This window comes from Polypterus senegalus, chromosome 2, assembly GCF_016835505.1.
Source record: "Polypterus senegalus isolate Bchr_013 chromosome 2, ASM1683550v1, whole genome shotgun sequence".
Lineage (NCBI taxonomy): Eukaryota > Metazoa > Chordata > Cladistia > Polypteriformes > Polypteridae > Polypterus > Polypterus senegalus.
In genome coordinates, this window is record NC_053155.1 from 62,401,776 (window position 1) to 62,419,389 (window position 17,614).

Sequence of the window (17,614 nt, forward strand, 5' to 3'; positions counted from 1 at the left end):
ACAGGGACAGAGGAACATGAAGATCTCTGGAGATGGACTCGTAGCCTTGAGATTGTTGATATTTTTCCACAATTTTTGTTCTCAAGTCCTCAGACAATGCTCTGCTCTTTCTGTTCTCCATGTTTAGTGTGGCACACTCAGACACACAACAGAAAGGTTGAGTCAACTTTTCTCCATTTCAACTGGCTTCAGGTGTGATTGCTATATTGCCAGCACCTGTTTCTTGCCACAGTTGAGTTCAAACCAGCATCATATGCTTGAAATAAAACGATTTACCCACAATTTGGAAAAAGTGCCAATAATTCTGTCTGGCCCATTTTTCACAATTTTCTGGGAGAAATGGTGCATTTTCTGGAAAAATTCCAGGGGTGCTGATAATTTTGGCCATGATTTTTACTAGTAATTACATTTTGTATTGAATTAATTTGAAATATGGACTGCTGAAATAAGAGACAGGGCAGCACAGTGGTTATTATTAGTGCTTCACAAATTCCCATCCAGCTTTTGTCTCAGTGAAATGTGCATGTTCTGCTTGTGTCTGAGTGGGTTTTCCTCCTGCACCCCCAAAGAGCCGTGGGTATGTGTGACTAGACCCTGCTATTAAGTGGGACCCCGTTCAGCAGTGATTGATGCTGCCAGCTCTCCATGTCTTAGAACCGGAGTAGGCGAGTTTGAGAATGTTATGCCATGTTATGTTACAACTATCAAAATATGTCTTTATGGTCATAGCACTATATGAAAAAATAAGATTGGAAAATCCTATTTCCCAGAACAAGACGGGATTTTGCTAAAAGAAACAGTACAACTCTCATAAAGCATAACACAACTGTTTTCCCAAGAAAGTGATGGGAATCGTCCTTTTCAATGTTCTTCAGCCCAACATTTAAGTAACAATTGCCGGAATTTTCCAGCAGTTTCTAAATATTTCAGATTTCCCATGAATATGTGAAATAGTTAGAAGACAGCTGTAACCTACAATATGAAATTTAAAAACGCTCTGATTTTCTTATTAACTTAAAGTGCTCTGTGTTTTATGACTTTTAAGCTGGATCCTCCAGATAGCCGTACTCTGTTCCACAAGGGAGCCACAGTGTCATTCCTTAATGATGAGGTGTGGAATCTGTCAAGTGCACAACAAGGAAAGTATCTTCATATCCTTTTTTTCTAACTCATATATATATATATATATATATATATATATATATATATATATATATATATATATATATATATATATAAAGGTAGAGTTTTATTTATAACAGAGAATTAAGACATTAAAAACGGACTTAAAATAAGGGTAGTCTCAACATAAGCAGTCCTTGTAAGTGAAAATTGGAAACAGCATTGTGTTGCTTTTTTATTTAATGTGGGAAGTGCTCGTGCTCTACTATAAAGTTAGTGGCTGAAACAATTAAACTTGCAGTGGTAGGAGGGTATGAAAGTAAGGCCCCTTTAAATAAGAAATAGCAGAGCAGACACTGTGCATTGAGAGTAGGAGTCGAGTATAATGGGCGAGTTCCAGAGAATCTTCACATGTGCAGGGAGGAGGAGCAGTAGACGTAGAGTCAGATATTTATTTTTTACTGCCTTGTCCGTAGTACCCGTGGCTTTAGGCATATGCAGTGGACTGGCTTGGCCTCTGCCTTGCTCCTAAGTGCTACCAGGATAAGCTCTGGCTGCCCTTTACCTGACCCGATCTAAGCCGATTTGAGAATATTACATAGCATTACATGCCAGACCTGACTGCATGATTCCAACTAAGCAGCATTTTGTCTTTATTTTTAAGCTTAGGTTTAGGTAAACTTGTGTCCTTAAGGAGAAAGGTGAGCGCGTTAAGTATTGCAGTTGTTTAATGTTGAAATTTTGGTTTTTCTTCTTCTAAGTGTCCACTTCATAAATGATTCTGAAAAGTAAATCTATTTGGAAATCCACAAGTTGTAAGATAGCCTCTATGACCAAAATGTAATTTGGGCAAATCTGATGGAGCCCTTTCTGAAATTTACAGTATATAAAGGAGAGTCGCATACAGAAAGAACTGTGATGAGCTTCTCAAATTGATTTTTACAAAAATGAAAAGGTTCAATTTGGCAAGGCCTGACTGCTGTACCTAGAAGGTGTAGTCCTTAACAGATTATCCACATATCATGAAGGATATAATGCAGAAGTTATCCATTGGGGTTTTCAGGTAAGCTCTTTATTGTTATAATTTATAATTTATGTCACTCTTTTCTTGAATAAGAACCATAGCCCTAATCAAAAAGTTAAAACCTTTTGTTTACAAAAACTAACAGAGAATATTTCACCATTGTTCTATTTCCATTAGTTTGGCATTGTTTTAGTTTAACACTCTTGATTAGAAGCTGCAGTACCTTCAGTGCACCTTGGGTATAAATCTCACAGGAGCTACTCTTCAACTGCCAGGCAATACAAAATTAACAGAGTTTACGATTCTTATATGCCCCAATAGTCTTGAGTTTAGTGTAATTCTGTGTACAGTTCCAGCCTGTTTTCATTGTTGCTGATATTACTGTCCCACTACTGGAAAGAAATAGTTCTAGGAAAAGAGAGAAGAGGTGCTCAGCCAGCATGAGGCCTATAGAAGCTTCAAGGACATTGCCATGCTGGTAAAGGACAGTCATGCTCAAGACATTTGGAAGAGAGTAAGAAACCATTTTAGCAGTAGGTGAGATTGTGCACCGACTAGAGTGGGAAAGCAAGCGGTACTAGCGGGGACAAAAAACCCCACAATGCTAGTGAGCACAGGCAACCAACTGTGAGAAAGCAGGCAACCCAGAAGGTGTCCTTCTGTTAAGAAAGGGAATGCAAACAGGCAGAAGACCTCCTGGCCAACACGTGGCACCACTTGGCCACCAGTGAAATAAGCTGGGTCCAGGCTACACATTCAACATCGAGGTCAGGGTGGACAATTCTCTCCCACCTAACTGCAAAGGGCCTGCCTACCATTTTGGATTTTCAAAGAAGGTTTGTTGAAAGCTAGAGTTGGGATGAGGACTGCAGTTGAAAGATGAGATCAAGCTGGAAAGAAGTAGAGGAGAGTTTTGCTTGAGTGTTTTTTAGAGGTGGGCAAGTGGAAGACACAGGGCTCAAAAGCCATACTGATAGATTTGGAGGCTGCAGGATTGATGGTTTTCTCTGGTTAGTTGTACTTTAGGTCATCCCTTTTTTCTGTATGCTTTATTCTGTTAATAAAAGCACTGGTTGATGCTTTTGGCCTTCTTGAAAATGGGGTTGTAATGAGAGCCTTCAGTGACCACAGAGAAAATGGCAAATATGTAGCAGTCCAATATTTTATCTGAATGGAAATCAAAATAATGTTGGAATAAAACAGTAATATAAAGTTACACTAAAATATTATTAACAAAAAATGAGACACCGGTTACATTTTTGGAAGAGCTCTGCAGCCTCTCGTTACTCACCAGTTCAATGAGGTTAATCGTAAGTGGGGCATTTGTTTATCTTTACAATAGCTTGATTTGTTTTAAAGAAGTTGAAATAAAATGTAAAAAGCATAATTCTGGTTATATGAGGCTTTCCTTTCTTTCTGTATGGTTTCTTTCCTTCCAGGCCTCAACTGGATGACCCCATTCCTTTATATGAAGCCACAGTTTCTATGGAAATGGTGCAGAAGAAGAACATCAGGAAAAGGCTTGTCATTCAGCTCTGAGATTACAGTCGTCTGCCAAGACGTGGAGTCATAAATAAGAGGTTAATATGGGCATTGTTCAACAGAAAAAACACGTGAAAACATCATGACTTCTTAACAAAACGTTTACAGCCCTTTGTGCTGCCGTCATGATCATACGGTGTACATGAGTTATTCATATAGAAGGTTTAATTGTAATTATGTACAGCATTCTGATTTTAGTTCCCAATATTGTATACACATTTTATCTCTGCAGGTTTTCACTCTGTTAGAGGTACATGATATACAAAAGGTATAATCAATAGAATTGTAATTCTATTAGACATGGCTGACTGCCTTTGTGGTACGTTAAACCAGTTAAGTGTGTTGATTTATTTTTCTGGTATCTCAACACACTGAGCAGTTCTCATGAAGCCAGTTGATAATTAAACAATTGCATTTTTTTCATAAATATCACTGGGCTCCTGAACACTTTTAGGTATATCTTAAGGCTTCTGGCCCATATTTAAAAGAACTCACCACTCCGTCAGCACGTAGATTCAGGGCAGTAAAGTGTGACATATAAACCACTTGTCAACCCAATAAAGACACGTTTGCCTCCTCTTCATTAAAAAAAAAAAGTAATAAAACTTGGGACACGGAAGGTGAAGAACCTCAACATTTGAGCAAGGTGTTTCTATGAATAACTAACTGATGCCAAAATTAAGAAAGGCATTTTTGTTGTTCCACAAATCAGACGTGCCATCGCTGACCAGCGGTTTGAGGATCTGCTGGTGGAACAGGAGGAAGTGGCACTGGAGTTCAGTCAACTACACATCCAGCTTGCTGGCACCATACAAATTATGAAGCACAACATGTCGCTGAAGATTCACATTTGGACTTTGTTGCAGTCAGTGATGCACATGGTGAAAGGTAACAATGGAAAAGCGATATCGGGGCAAGTGGAATCCATCAGTGCTGGCTGACATCAGCAGTGGAGTACAAATGAGAATGTGCCGCTTCAGCTCCATTGAACTGATGCAATGTGCCAGCATCACGAAGCAATTAAACACACTGAATTCAATACAAGTCAATTTCATGTTTCTCCAAATTCCTACATGACAATCTGAAATAATATTTGTGTTCCACTTGAAGCTCTCTGTCATAATCACATTTTTTTCGAGAACCAAAACTACTTCTTCAAAAAAAAAAAAAAAAACGTCCAGTGTGTTAAAATGTTAAATATTTATGCTAGAAGAGATCCATGAACAATTCAAGATGGCTTGCTTGGAGTTTATTGCTATTTTCTTCACTTAACCAGCAGTTTGGACAAAAGTGAAAAATAAGGCATTTAAGGTTGAGCTAAGCAGACCACAGGAGCATTCCTAATGCTGGAGTTGGGATAGAAGAGGAAGGAGGGGGCACAAAATATTGAATTCCTCTTTTTCAGGACAGACGCCTATTCATTTTCCAGAAGTTACATCTTGCCGGTTTGTTGCCTCAGACGGTTTTAATGGGCTTAATTGCTCCTTTATTAAGTAACAGACTGCCAAAAACAAACTGCTGCTGTGACATTCAGTAGTCCTGTCAAAGAATCGACTTACGTAGGGAGAGAGCTAATAAAAACTCAGCAGTGTCCTGAACTCTTTGGCTTCACACGCACTCATTCACTCTCTTTATGTTCAGTCAGATGTTTCTATTGTTGGGTGGCCTGGACCCCTTTAAATGTGCCTGCGGTGGCTGCTTTCAGGTGCGCCTCTAGTCGCTCATCAAATGAGACTGGTTTTGTAAAATGTGCAAAGCGCGCCCTGGATGAGCATTTCTCTCTGTTCGCCTGTAGGTTGCCTGCACATAATACATGGCAAAAATTCTTTGAGATGTTGCCTTTCATGTGAGGTTCAACTGTATTGTAGTTGCTGTGCTTAATGAATTAATTTCATCAATCTAAAGTGGTCTCTTGATGACCTGCTCTAAGTAGCACAGATTGAAAACGCCATGACATGTGCAGCTAACAGAGGCACTCAAAGAGAGGTGTTTTTAAATTCAAACTGGGGGTCTCGTCTTCCAGATTCTGAAATCCACCATCGCTTCGTTCATCTTTTTCCAATTACTCCAGTCCAGTCTGGACACTTGGATGCACTTTTTGCATAATGCATTTGAAATGAGCTCTTCTGATCTCTGATATAAGAACATAAATTTGACAAACGAGTGAAGACAATTCAGTCTACCAAGCTAGTTTGTTTAGTAAATAGCTAAGTTGTCCTAATGTCTCGTTCACATAATTTTTATTATAACCCAAAACCGTCACTGTCCTGGCATTTCTACTGTTATGTTGCCCATATCTACCCATTGTGACACATTTTGTTTTCATTTTTGATTTCCTTTAACCTGAAAAATGTAACTGTTTTATAAACGACATTTAGGCCGTAATCACTGTGTCAAGCCCACGTTCTTCCTTTTTTGAATCATTGCATCCATTCTTAACATCCTTCATACATTCTCAGACCTGCTTAATCTAATTCAGGGGTGTGAGAAGCCACAGACCATCCTAGTAGCACTAATGGGAAGTCAAAAAGCAATGCTGGACAGAGTGCCAGTCCCTCGCAGGGTTGACACACATGCTGCGGCCAACCTGCCCACCACATGAAGAAATCCTGCATAGATTCAGAAGGAACATGCCAGCTCCACACAGTTGCCAGCCAGGCACCGGACATCGTTAGGTGGCAGCACTAGAGACTGAAGTGTGGTGCTGTGCTTCTTGTCCGTTTATGGGACTCTCTCAGTTTTCATTACAATGTCCAACATTCCTTTGTGATCAGTCAGTCAGAACCAGAAAGTGGGGCAGTGGTGAGTTTATGATGACTGCGATGGGTGAGGAATTTTATTTGAAATAGTAGATCAAAATAAATGGTTATCTATTGAATATTTGCAATGTGTGTACATTTTACAATGAATGCTTGCTCTTAATAGCCGATTGGATTCATTTTTGTTAAGAATGAATGACACTCCTTTCAAGTACTCATCTATTGGCAGCCAGCACTTGAGGCCGTCTCGTTCACGCTATACCACCCAAACCCCGAGCACCCCTCTTTCTGCGTATTCTTTACATCATGGAGCCATAATTCAGGTTCTTCCTAAAAATAATCCTGTGCCTCCAATTAGAGTCTGCTGTTTGTATAACACAATGAACCAAAGAAGAGCACAGCAGGATTGCTTTTTAATGGCATTTAAGTATCTTTACATTGAGAAGCAGCAACCACCCAGACTCCATATTACAAATGTTCAGCAATAAATTGATGCTTACATCATTCTATATTTAAAATTGCAGCAGGTCTTAATTTAGTAATGACGTTTAACTGATGTGTATTCAGTGGAGCCATGGAAGCTTTCTTTATTGTGTGTCTGTAAAAGTCACAAATTGTCCCCATTTGTTAAGGCAGTGCTGTTGTCTTTGACAAGATAAGCAAGTGGGTCGAAATCGGGCAGGTCTCCAGAAGACCTGGCAGTGAAGTAACGTCAGTGCGCTGTAATGAAGCCCAAAGCAGCGGCCAGGTTGTCATGGAGACCTCAAACAGCCTCCATTCACGGGGCTCTGCTTGCCGGCCTTTTGTTAAAGCCGTGTCTGCAAATGGCACTTGTAGGCCCTTACATATTATTACCTCCACACTACTTTAATAAGAATATATAAAGTGCTTATACGACATATTCACTGTTACACAGCATTGAATCAGTGAGTTCAACATGGCTTTTTGACACTGATCACCATAAGACGCTTTAATGTCAAAGTGAAAACAGATTTCTGCAAAGTAGTCTAAATAAATTACAAAGATAAAACACAAAAGAGATAATTACTTAAGCATTCTGCCCCTTTCATATGACACACCTAAATCCTCACTATTGTAACTAATTGGAGTTCAAAGTCACATAAAGTTAAAAATAACAGCTATGTGAGCTGCAATAACTGTGTTTGATGTGATAGCCACCATCATTACTTACTAAAAAACTCAGATTTAGCTACTTCCTAGCTGGTATACTGTGTTAGAAAGTATTAATAATAATAAAAACAGGTTTTCACATTATCACAACTTGAGTACTAAAGAATGCTTTGTGCCTGTATAGTCAAAAATGTATAATAACCTACACACGCCACATTTGGCTGGCAGAGGTGCTATGGGGCCTTCTGCTTCTGATGCCACTGGTTTGGTTCCCCCCCCATAACCCCAGTGGTTGAAATAATATTTATGCATGATGAAAAACCTGAGAAACTGCTGCACACATATTAAAAACATATTTGTGGACATTTCTGTGCTTGCAAAGGACATGCATAACAATATTAGAATTTGTATTATGTTCTAAAAATAGCAAAATGAACATTTTAATTCAGGATTAGGTATTTGTATTTCATTACCATCAAAATGTGGGAGGGTCAGCTGTCATTGACTACTGTTAGGTGTGCTTATGCTTGGTAAAATGATGTTATTCTATATGTACCTTCATGACTAACATGGTTCTGAATAGCAACATGAAAATGTCTGAGGGTCATTCAGCCCAACATAGCTCATCAATTCTCGTTCAACCAAATACCAGAACTGCAATTTGAGGACACCAATTGTGATGCCATCCATCGACCTGTCTATTTGAAACTGTGGACGAAGTTTGAAGACCAGACAGCAGGTGAAATAATAAAGCAGCTTTATTCTTTAGTATCACAGTGAGAAAAGTTTCAGAAAAGCAGACAATCAATACATGACAGCGTCAGGGCTCTTCTGAACCCCGTCTGTTGGGTGGGGTCCGGTTTTCTACCCCTAGAATGCGTGATTTAATATCATTATAAAATGCAACAGTCAACACATTTATTATACACAATCCTTGAGCCCCTTATAAAACTTGATTTCTTGGCTCCTTTTGTTATGGCGTTCAGATGTAAGCTAAAGAACAATGTGATAAGGCAGACTCGTGTGGAATGCTCAGACCTTGAGTCCTTTGCACAAATATTTTTCTGTTTGCTAAAACAAAGCATGCTATTACAGGGTTTTGTAAAGCTTACTTCTCAGACATGAATTAGTACAAGGGAACAAAGAGAACATTCGTCTTCCACAATATCTTACCATAAGTGTCTACTGTTCTGTGAGTGAAGATGTGAGATGCCAAGTGTGACTAATCCTGGGCATCTAGTAGTTCAAAGCTGAGCATCAGTGGATGAGAGACAATGAGATACAACACAAAATATAAAAGTGGAAAAAAATTGGTGATCCATTCTTTACAATGACAAAACCAAAAGCAAAGTCGTAGTTCTCATCAAAAAATATAAGGGTAAAAGTAAACACAAAGTCCTGATGACACACCTAATAAATATCAAAAACAAATCTTCTTGCTTCCAAGCCAAAATCAAGAAGAGAGAAAATGTTTGATATTCATGATTCTCAAAACAGAGTGTCGCTCTTCTCCGCGCGTCTCACTAGCAAGTGCAGGTACAAAAAGCCACTCTAGCACAGCTAAGAGAGCACCACGGCCAATCCCCCTGCACCGCTCTGGGCATTATGCCAGCCACATGCCATGTTACCTCTCAGGGAACTCAGCTCTTTAAATACCCACGGGCAGATGGGCATGCCCTCATCCTTTCTTCTCTCCTTGTGGTATTAAGTTTTCCTGGACTTCAGGTACTTTTAGGGCTACCTTCTCATTAACAAAATTTCATTTATTCGCCTTCCCTAATGTCATCTGCCCCAGGGCGCACTCCAGTACAGCAGCTACACTGCCAGCTTGCATCTACTGTATATCCCCAGTTCCTGTTAAGTAGCTTACTTGGAAGATGGAGATGTCATCTAGCACACCGATTCCCTTCATGATTTTTAAACACTATTTAATCTCATTTTACTCAAACTGAAAAGACTTCAGTGCTTCAATCCTTTCTGATGGCTTATACACCTCAGGCCTCGAGTACGTTTAGTAAATCAACTCTATCCTTTCTTTAGGGCTGATGTGTTTTTTCAAACATGGACTGTGCACAATACATCAGACAAAGCTGCGCAAGTACTTGTTGCATTTTAAAACCACCACCCCTTGGTTTGTATTTGACACCGTATTTTTAAATTGCTTCTGTACACTGCTTACGGACAATAAGGAGTCCACTACAGCTCATAATGTGCAGTGTGTAATCACCCAATGCTCAGACTTGATCTTTATGTACACTAAACCTCATTTTCCACATCTCTGTCCTGTTCAATGTTGGTCCTTCTGTAGCGATTGTGCCGATTGTTTGTCATAAGTTGTAAAGTAAAAGCATTCCAAAATTTCAAGGCAAGAATTTATATTTCATATGGCATTCTGCTATGAGAATTCCTGTCTTGCCACCTGAAGAAGCAAGTGAGCAGTACCATACCATTTTTTGTTTATTCATTTTTTATGAACAGTTCCATTGTTTATGGATGATCTTTACTGCAGTATAAAATTATTATTTTTTTTTTATTAAAAAAATAATAATTTGGCAACCTGGATGCAAGTAATCATCAGATTCTCTTTCAGGTCTGACCAACAGCCTGCATCTAAAAGAATCACTGTGCTTGTACATTTATTTACAAGTAATTATCCATTCAAACTTTTTTTTGGTTTATTTTTTGTCTGGCACCTTCTGACTCACTAGTACAAGAAAACCCTTTCATAGGATATACCGCTGAACACGCGAGTTATGTAAAAACATCAAGCTTTTTGGAGTTCCCCCTATTTTTACACCATTTCTGGAGCATATGTTGTGCAGCAAATGATCCCCTTGATAAAAAGTCAATCAATTGGTATCTTCAGCAAAAATGATCAGAAGGACTTGAAGTTGCGCATGCCACCTCAACCAACCCCAGAGGTTCCCATCCTAATGGCACACAAGAGGTCAAAGGTACTCCTTTTCACAAACCTTCAAAAAAATGGGAATCAGAAATATAGGCATGTGAAGTGTCATTTTCTGCTATTTGAAGGTTGTTGATTATGAATATGATCATGTTTTTTGACATTCCATTCTTAACTGGTGGTCGACTCCTAGTCGTCTAAGAACCACTCCCAGAACATTAAAAATCATAACTTTCAAACATAAGCATATGGGTTATCATTTTAGACTATATCAAGGTCAGTGATTATGAATATTGTCTTATTTTTGATTTTTTTCTATTACAATTGAGAATATTTAGGCTTTAAACATTTCAACTGACACACACATTTTCATATTTCAAATATCTGATTCAACTATTTTTGTTTATTACGTAATTCTGCCTTATACAGGAAATCATTACATTTCTTGTGAATATTCTGCATTAGGGTGTCTTATGCTAACTCATATTTTTCTAATTCTCCAAGTACTTCTTGCTGTATTGTACTCATTAGTGACAAGAAACAAATGTAGCTAGTCTGTCGTATAGTATTTTGTAACGTTTCTTTATGAACCCAGTGCCATCTTTAGCTTCAGTCCTGGGTGAGCCTCAGGCCAGCAGTCAGGTTTTATTACGTAAAACTCAGCAGTCAGGTTTAATTACGTAAAACTCGGTGACTGTTACAATACCTGCTGGGCCGAGCCCTGAGAGTCGAGCCCGGTGTTTTGATTGCAGTTAGGTGAAGGGTTTCTGGATGTCTGTCCGTGAAGAATATTCTTAAACAGACCAAAAGTCAATGGAGAAACAAGATGGCAGTCTTGAATGAAGAACAGGCATTAATTGTAATAATTGTGGAATGGCGAACACCATCTGAGAATTCACCAAAGCAAACTAACCTTGCTTAACAGTTATGAAAAAGTCAATGTTCTTGTTTTGGTTTTATTTTTTTTTAATACATTTCAAACAGTGATCATGTTACTTGAGTGAAAGTTACAAAAGTACTCTTTTTGTAAAAAATAGAATCCCTCATCCTTCTAAGGTCTTGCAAAAGCAGTTAATACCTTTTACCATTAAAATCTGGCCCTCCAACTCCTTAACGTATAAAGCCACTTTTAAAGCATACAGTAGAGGACTGAGTTTTACCACTTAGCTTTTCAAGTATCTTAAAAGTAAATCAGAAAGCATTGCACATGAGAAAAAGCGTCTTACACTCAGCATACAGACACACTGGCAGTAGACAAGCAGGTATTTTTCTTCTTGGCCGCAGAGTCACTGATTGTCATGGAGTGTGACTTGTTAACATTTCTGCCGAGTATTTGAGGAGAAGCAGTTCCTCTTCCCGTAAATGCTGAATCAGATCCAATTGTTCTTTCAGATTGCCTCTGTTGTGAAGCCTCATAAGATCAATCTAAACAGATGATAGAACAGATGGACCAACATATAAACATTTACTGAAATTATCATAAAACTAACTTTTAAATGTAAGATAACAAAGCAAATATTGTTAAAAGCAAAAGGGGGCTACATTTTAATTTGTGCAGAGAATAATGTGATGTGAATAAAATGAATGTCTTTTGTTAACTTCATGTAACTTGCTTAATCCGGGTACACAAGACTTTTTAAAGGTTTGCCATGATTCAGTACTACAAATATTTAACAAACCATCCATTAATGGACCCACATCATCCAATTCTGGGCAGCCTGGAGCACAAATGCAGCCATCTGATAATCCAAAGATGTGAGGCTATCACCAACCAACACACCACTGTCGGAGTGGTGGCTCTGAGGCTAGGGATCTGCACTGGCAATCAGAAGGTAGAAGGTTCAAACCCTGTAAATGCCAAAAGGGACCCTGCTCTGTTGGGCCCTTGAGCAAGGCCCTTAACCTGCAATCGCTGAGTGCTTTGAGTAGTGAGAAAAGTGCTATATAAATGCAAAGAATTATTATTATTATGCACACTGTGTGACAAACTATTTACCTTGCAGTATATAAAAATATAACACAACAAAAGCATTTCCTGCTTTGCTGTCACTATTATTTAGTTAAACTGCCAGGATTTTATCATTTTTGCAAGACGTATCCCACAGAATTTTGTTTATTTTTTCAGGGCATAGTGTATATACTGTATATACTACACCCTACAAGTTGTGACAGTTTTTTCCCCTATTAGGCTTATATTCCTCACCTTTTAAGATATTAGGGATGGACGACAACAACAGTAGACCCCCACAAAGTCACGGTTCAGAGTTCGTGACCTCAGTCGTTCGCATATTTTCCCTTAGAACCTAACTAATAATTGTTAGCAGAAACCGCAAATATCCTCCACAATTTTTTTATGGCTTTTTTCGTGGCAATACTGTACTGTAGACAACACCAAGCAACAGTAGAGGAAAAGGTGGCTTGTGATGGTGAAAGTAGCCAATCCGAAAGCGTTCTTCATTTCTCTTTGCTGCTGATTGGCTGGTGCTCTGTGACGCATCTCTGGCAGATGCAGCCCAGCATTCCCATATCATAACAGTTTACCGTGTGTAGGTGTCTTGAGTGTTTCGACGAGCGTTCTCGTGTTTTTCGTTTTGTTCTTCTTAAAGCCCTAAGATGCCACCCAAACGCCCTGTACCTTCTAAGGCTTCTGACAATGAACCTAAGCACCAGAAAAAGTTTAAGACAGTCCAGGAGAAGGTTGAACTACTGGATTTGCTCCTGAAAATAAAACGTTATGCCACAGTAGCCACCCGAGGAGCTGTAAATCCTCTGCTTTACTATGCAGTCATTAACTTCACTACATACCTTCATTGTACTGCACAGCTAATTCATCATCATCATCATCAATCAGTATCATTCATTATTGGTGAGTACCCATACATTTTACTGTATTTTTATTAAATTAAATTATGTATTTACCCTACTTATACCAAAGAAAACAACAGAAAACGTGCTTGCGTGAATTACAGTACATACAGCGGTAACATCGGTATTTTACATTCTAGCACTGCGGGAGACATAGCAGTACTGTACTGTACAGTATACAGGTTTACCTTTACATTTTTTTAGGGTAATGTATTAAGCTGAGTTTGAAATGAAATTAAAGTGTTTTGGGGGCATATTTAGGGTTTAAACTATAAAAATGGGCATTTCTCTGACCACATCCAAAATTTGCTGTTTTTCACAATTCACAGGTGCTCTAGGAATGTAACCCCCGCGAATTTCGGGGGTCATCTGTATTCAGATTGAGACTATGACAGAACCATTTTGTTGAATTTTCTCTTTAATTTTTATTGTAAGATAGTTTTATTGTTAGTTTTTCCCATAAAGGTGGGGTATACAGTAAGTCCCTATGAGCCTCCATATTTGGTAGCTCTTTTCATAAATGCAGACTATGGCAATAAAATCTTATGAGAAACATCAAGGACAAGTGTGAAGTGAGCTCAAGTGAGTATTCTAGAAAAGTCAATCTGGAAATTTACAAAGTCGCATCAACACGTTTCATGGGAATGTACCAGCTGTGCTCATTTGTGAACACACTGCAAGATGCAGGAAAAGCAATTAAAATATCACCTCAGCCTCGTGGAAAACATACTGATATGAGCGACCCAAAGACAGACCTGGGCAGTGACACGAGGTCTAAAGAGTGCAAATTTATTCTGCAAGTTGAGCCTTCTGAAAAATGTCAGCCCAACTGTACAATAATGGTGCAACTTTTCATCTACGAGGTACAGTAACTATTAGTCTAGATGTAAGCATGTGCCATCCACATGTCAAACAGATTAAATAAACCAAAGGAGGCAGAGAATGTGCGCTCAGCACTAACCAAGCACCTCAAACCCTGACTTCTAGCTACTTTTGGGAAGAACAAAGAATAACTGAGTGTATTTTTAGGTCTCTTCTACTTCAGATTTGGATTTGTTGTTTTTCATTTTCTCTTGCTTAGTTTAATTTGTCTGTGCTCTGTGTCTTTGTGATAATATTATATATTTTTTTTTTAATTAACAAAACTCCACTCAACAAAAAAAAAACAATACTTAAAGGAGTGTTGACTACAAACGCGTTGTGTACATGTTGTTAGAGGTGCCGAGACTGTTCATATTTCCTTTTAATGTTTTTCAGTTATTACTGGTCTCCCATCTTCTTTCTGTTCTTGGTGCTCTGCAGTAGCACTTGGCGTGTCTTGGAATGGATGTGGCATTGTCATGTTAGCCATGTTTTGACTACTAAAGGAAGGCAGGATTTGAGACTAATGAATATTGTATTAAATAACTTATTGTTTAATATTTGTTAAGCTTCTTTCATGTGTTTTAAATATTTTATACACCAGCTGGTCATGATACAATAAAGTTAATCAATGCTTAATACCCACAATCCTGCTAATTAGACCTATTACAGTCAACCTTAATTTAATCTAAAGCATTTAAGTTTTTACTCAATGGCAAGATACATAATGTACATGAAGAGAGACGTGTACATTGTACATTTCACTGGTTATACACAACTGAACATTTGAAACACTTTAGCCCAGTGATGAATGGTGATATACTTTAAGTGAAGTGTAACAGACAAACTTACTTGTAGTTTCATTGAGTAGTATACAAGATATTTAAAAAGTGTGACGTGCAGGCTGGAAAAAATGTAAAAAAAAAAAAAAATGTAGTCTATAAATAATTTGGTTAAAAACAAATCCAAAGATTTCCAAGGCCTACGTGCATAAGGATCTGTTACATAGATCTTCTTTAGAATAAAGAAGCCATCAGATTAAAATAGAGTACAATTAACTACAGCAGTTTAAATAAGCTGCTTAAAGTGACAGCCAGCAAGCAGTTCATGGGGTACTTGAACAGGGCTGAAAAAACATGGATTAACATAATGTGAATGAAGACTTATAAAATGAGGTTTATGGTTTGTATCCAGGGAATGTTGTGTTAAATTGTTTTTGCTTGAAGATTTACTGAAACACTGAGTACTTTTAATCAACAAGTTATTCAACAAAAGTGTGTCAAGAAACACTACTGGGGGTCCTTTATACCAACAGCAATACACCAGCATGCCTCACTGGGACCACTCTCTTCACATTAGTCAAGTCGAGAGGTTTTTTTGATTGTAATACTTGTGTGTATTTGAGGGAGGGTTGTTGTTTCACATAATTCTTGATCTTCTGTAAAAAGCTTAATCTCCCCTTTAGACAAATAAAGTGCTGTCTGTCTGTGCAGGCACTTTACCAGTTGTTCTTAGACATTCTCACTGCACTATCCATGTAGCTGTACCTTTAAAGGGGTATACAGGTGAAGACTGACTTTTACCAGCAGAAAGGTTCATACAATTATAGGCATTCTCATTCTAGAGGCACATCTGTTTCAGAAATGATGATCAATAATCAGTTATCAAAAACTGATAATCAATTAACCAAGGATGATAACTCTCTCTTGTCAGCAAAAGACCAGAGGATTAACATAAACCTTTTCACCTTGGCTCACCTTCCTCCTGCACTGCTCCACTGCCATAATCAACAATAGCTAATCAAAACCTCCAGTTTTTATTTTTTTGCTTAGGTTTCCTTTTTGTTTTTATTTCTAAGTGTTCATTTCTATAAAAAAACAAACATTTATCTAGAAAAAATGTCATAAATCCAATAGTTGTCAACTGCGTAAAATGATTTCAATTATTTTAAAGGCCTGCGTGTGACACTTATCCACTGGGAAATTTAAATTGCACAGCTCAAAGCCCCATTTAGGACTTAATGATTAGCAAACGTGGAAGGAAAAATCATTTACATTACCAGTTATCCAGTTATTATTTGTGTAAGTGTACACCAGTGACTATGTGATGTATTGATGAGATGTTATACCAATGTATTTTACTTGAGTTTAAAACTTTCATCCGGAGGGAGAAATCACACCTTACAACTAACCTCCGCCCAATTGATTTACCCAGACATTCTCACCAGATTTATGTAGTCCGTCATTTCTACTTACTTTCTGCAAGCTCTTATCGTTTACATGCAGCAGATAGTTACAAACAGATTGTGCCAGCCTGAAGCTCATTCTCTCGTTTTCAACTGAAACTGGGCCTCCAAGCAGAACCTGCTTCCAGGTGGAACTGTAAGTGACACAATTTAGTGGAAAAATAAGTCAGCACAGGGCTGGGCAAAGCAGTAAATGAAATGAGCTCAATCATACATCACACGACAAAAGGAGCAGATTACAACAAAGGACTACGCCTCAGCTGTCCAAATCTGAAGACTTTCATCCTTTAGAATGGTTTCCACTGTAACCAATCAAAAGTGTTGATAAGCTCTAAAAGAAATCTCATGTTACTGTTACAGGCGTAAGCAGCATTGTTCCAAATATGCTGGTTTTTATGACTGTTAAGAAGTTGAATTTTTCACTTGTGTGTAAATCTTTATTTCTTGAAATGCATTTCATTGCAAGTCCCATTAAAAAGTCATCTGCATTACAACTCAAACAAATGTGGTAACAAAAGTTCTCTTTGTCATATTTTCATTTTAACTTAATAAAGCGGTTCAGGACACACTAATATTTCAACATTTTATGATTCTAAATGCTTTCCTTGCGTTTAATAAAAAGGCTCCAAAACATTTACACAACTGCTGCTTTACATTTACCTTACGGATATAGCAAGGTTACGAAGTATGAACTGGTTTAAACAGATCTGATAGCTGTCTTACAATGTTAGGTGTGTATTCCACAAGACATTTTTCTTGCACAGCCTTTATAAGGTTGTTTTCTGCCATTTCGTCAGTGCTGCCTCAGTCCCTTGTGGCCCTGAATTGTACTAAGCGAGTCTGATTAAAAATATATGCCTTGTACACCATGTGAATTTTAAACTTTGGGGCCTGTTTACTTACAAAGAAACATAGCAATTGCATTCAACTGAAGAAAAATCAAAAAACATTCCTGTACATAAACAAGCTCTGCCACTGCTTGATGATGACAAGTTAGCTAGGCATTAGTGCCCTGTGACCCTGAACTGGAAAAGCAGATTAAGAAAATGGATGCACACAAATAGCATTTTTATTATACCTTGGCATATTTCATGCATCACCTATTACTAAGCCACAATGATTTTGAAAAAAGTGGCATGCGTCTATTAACACATTTTAAA

General features: G+C 38.1%; 2 protein-coding genes across 5 annotated transcripts in view; one reads left to right on the forward strand and one right to left on the reverse strand.

Moving 5' to 3' along the window:
• The window catches only part of cryzl1 (crystallin, zeta (quinone reductase)-like 1), a 75,109-nt gene extending 68,497 nt beyond the window's left edge, over positions 1-6,612 (forward strand). The window contains exons 12-14 of the mRNA XM_039743838.1: positions 1,046-1,151; positions 2,140-2,185; positions 3,586-6,612. Of these exons, the coding sequence (XP_039599772.1) occupies positions 1,046-1,151; positions 2,140-2,185; positions 3,586-3,685 (252 nt within the window). The 3' untranslated portion in view covers positions 3,686-6,612. The remainder of the gene's footprint in view (positions 1-1,045; positions 1,152-2,139; positions 2,186-3,585) is intronic.
• Positions 6,613-11,431: 4,819 nt separating this feature from the next.
• setd4 (SET domain containing 4) overlaps positions 11,432-17,614 on the reverse strand; it is a 44,897-nt gene continuing 38,714 nt past the window's right edge. For 3 of the 4 annotated variants that reach the window (XM_039743839.1, XM_039743842.1, XM_039743841.1), the window contains 2 exons: positions 16,465-16,588; positions 11,432-11,908 (listed from right to left, as the gene is read on the reverse strand). In XM_039743839.1, coding sequence (XP_039599773.1) covers positions 11,780-11,908; positions 16,465-16,588 — 253 coding nt within the window. In that variant the 3' untranslated portion in view covers positions 11,432-11,779. The remainder of the gene's footprint in view (positions 11,909-16,464; positions 16,589-17,614) is intronic. The other variant, XM_039743843.1, reaches the window with a different exon arrangement.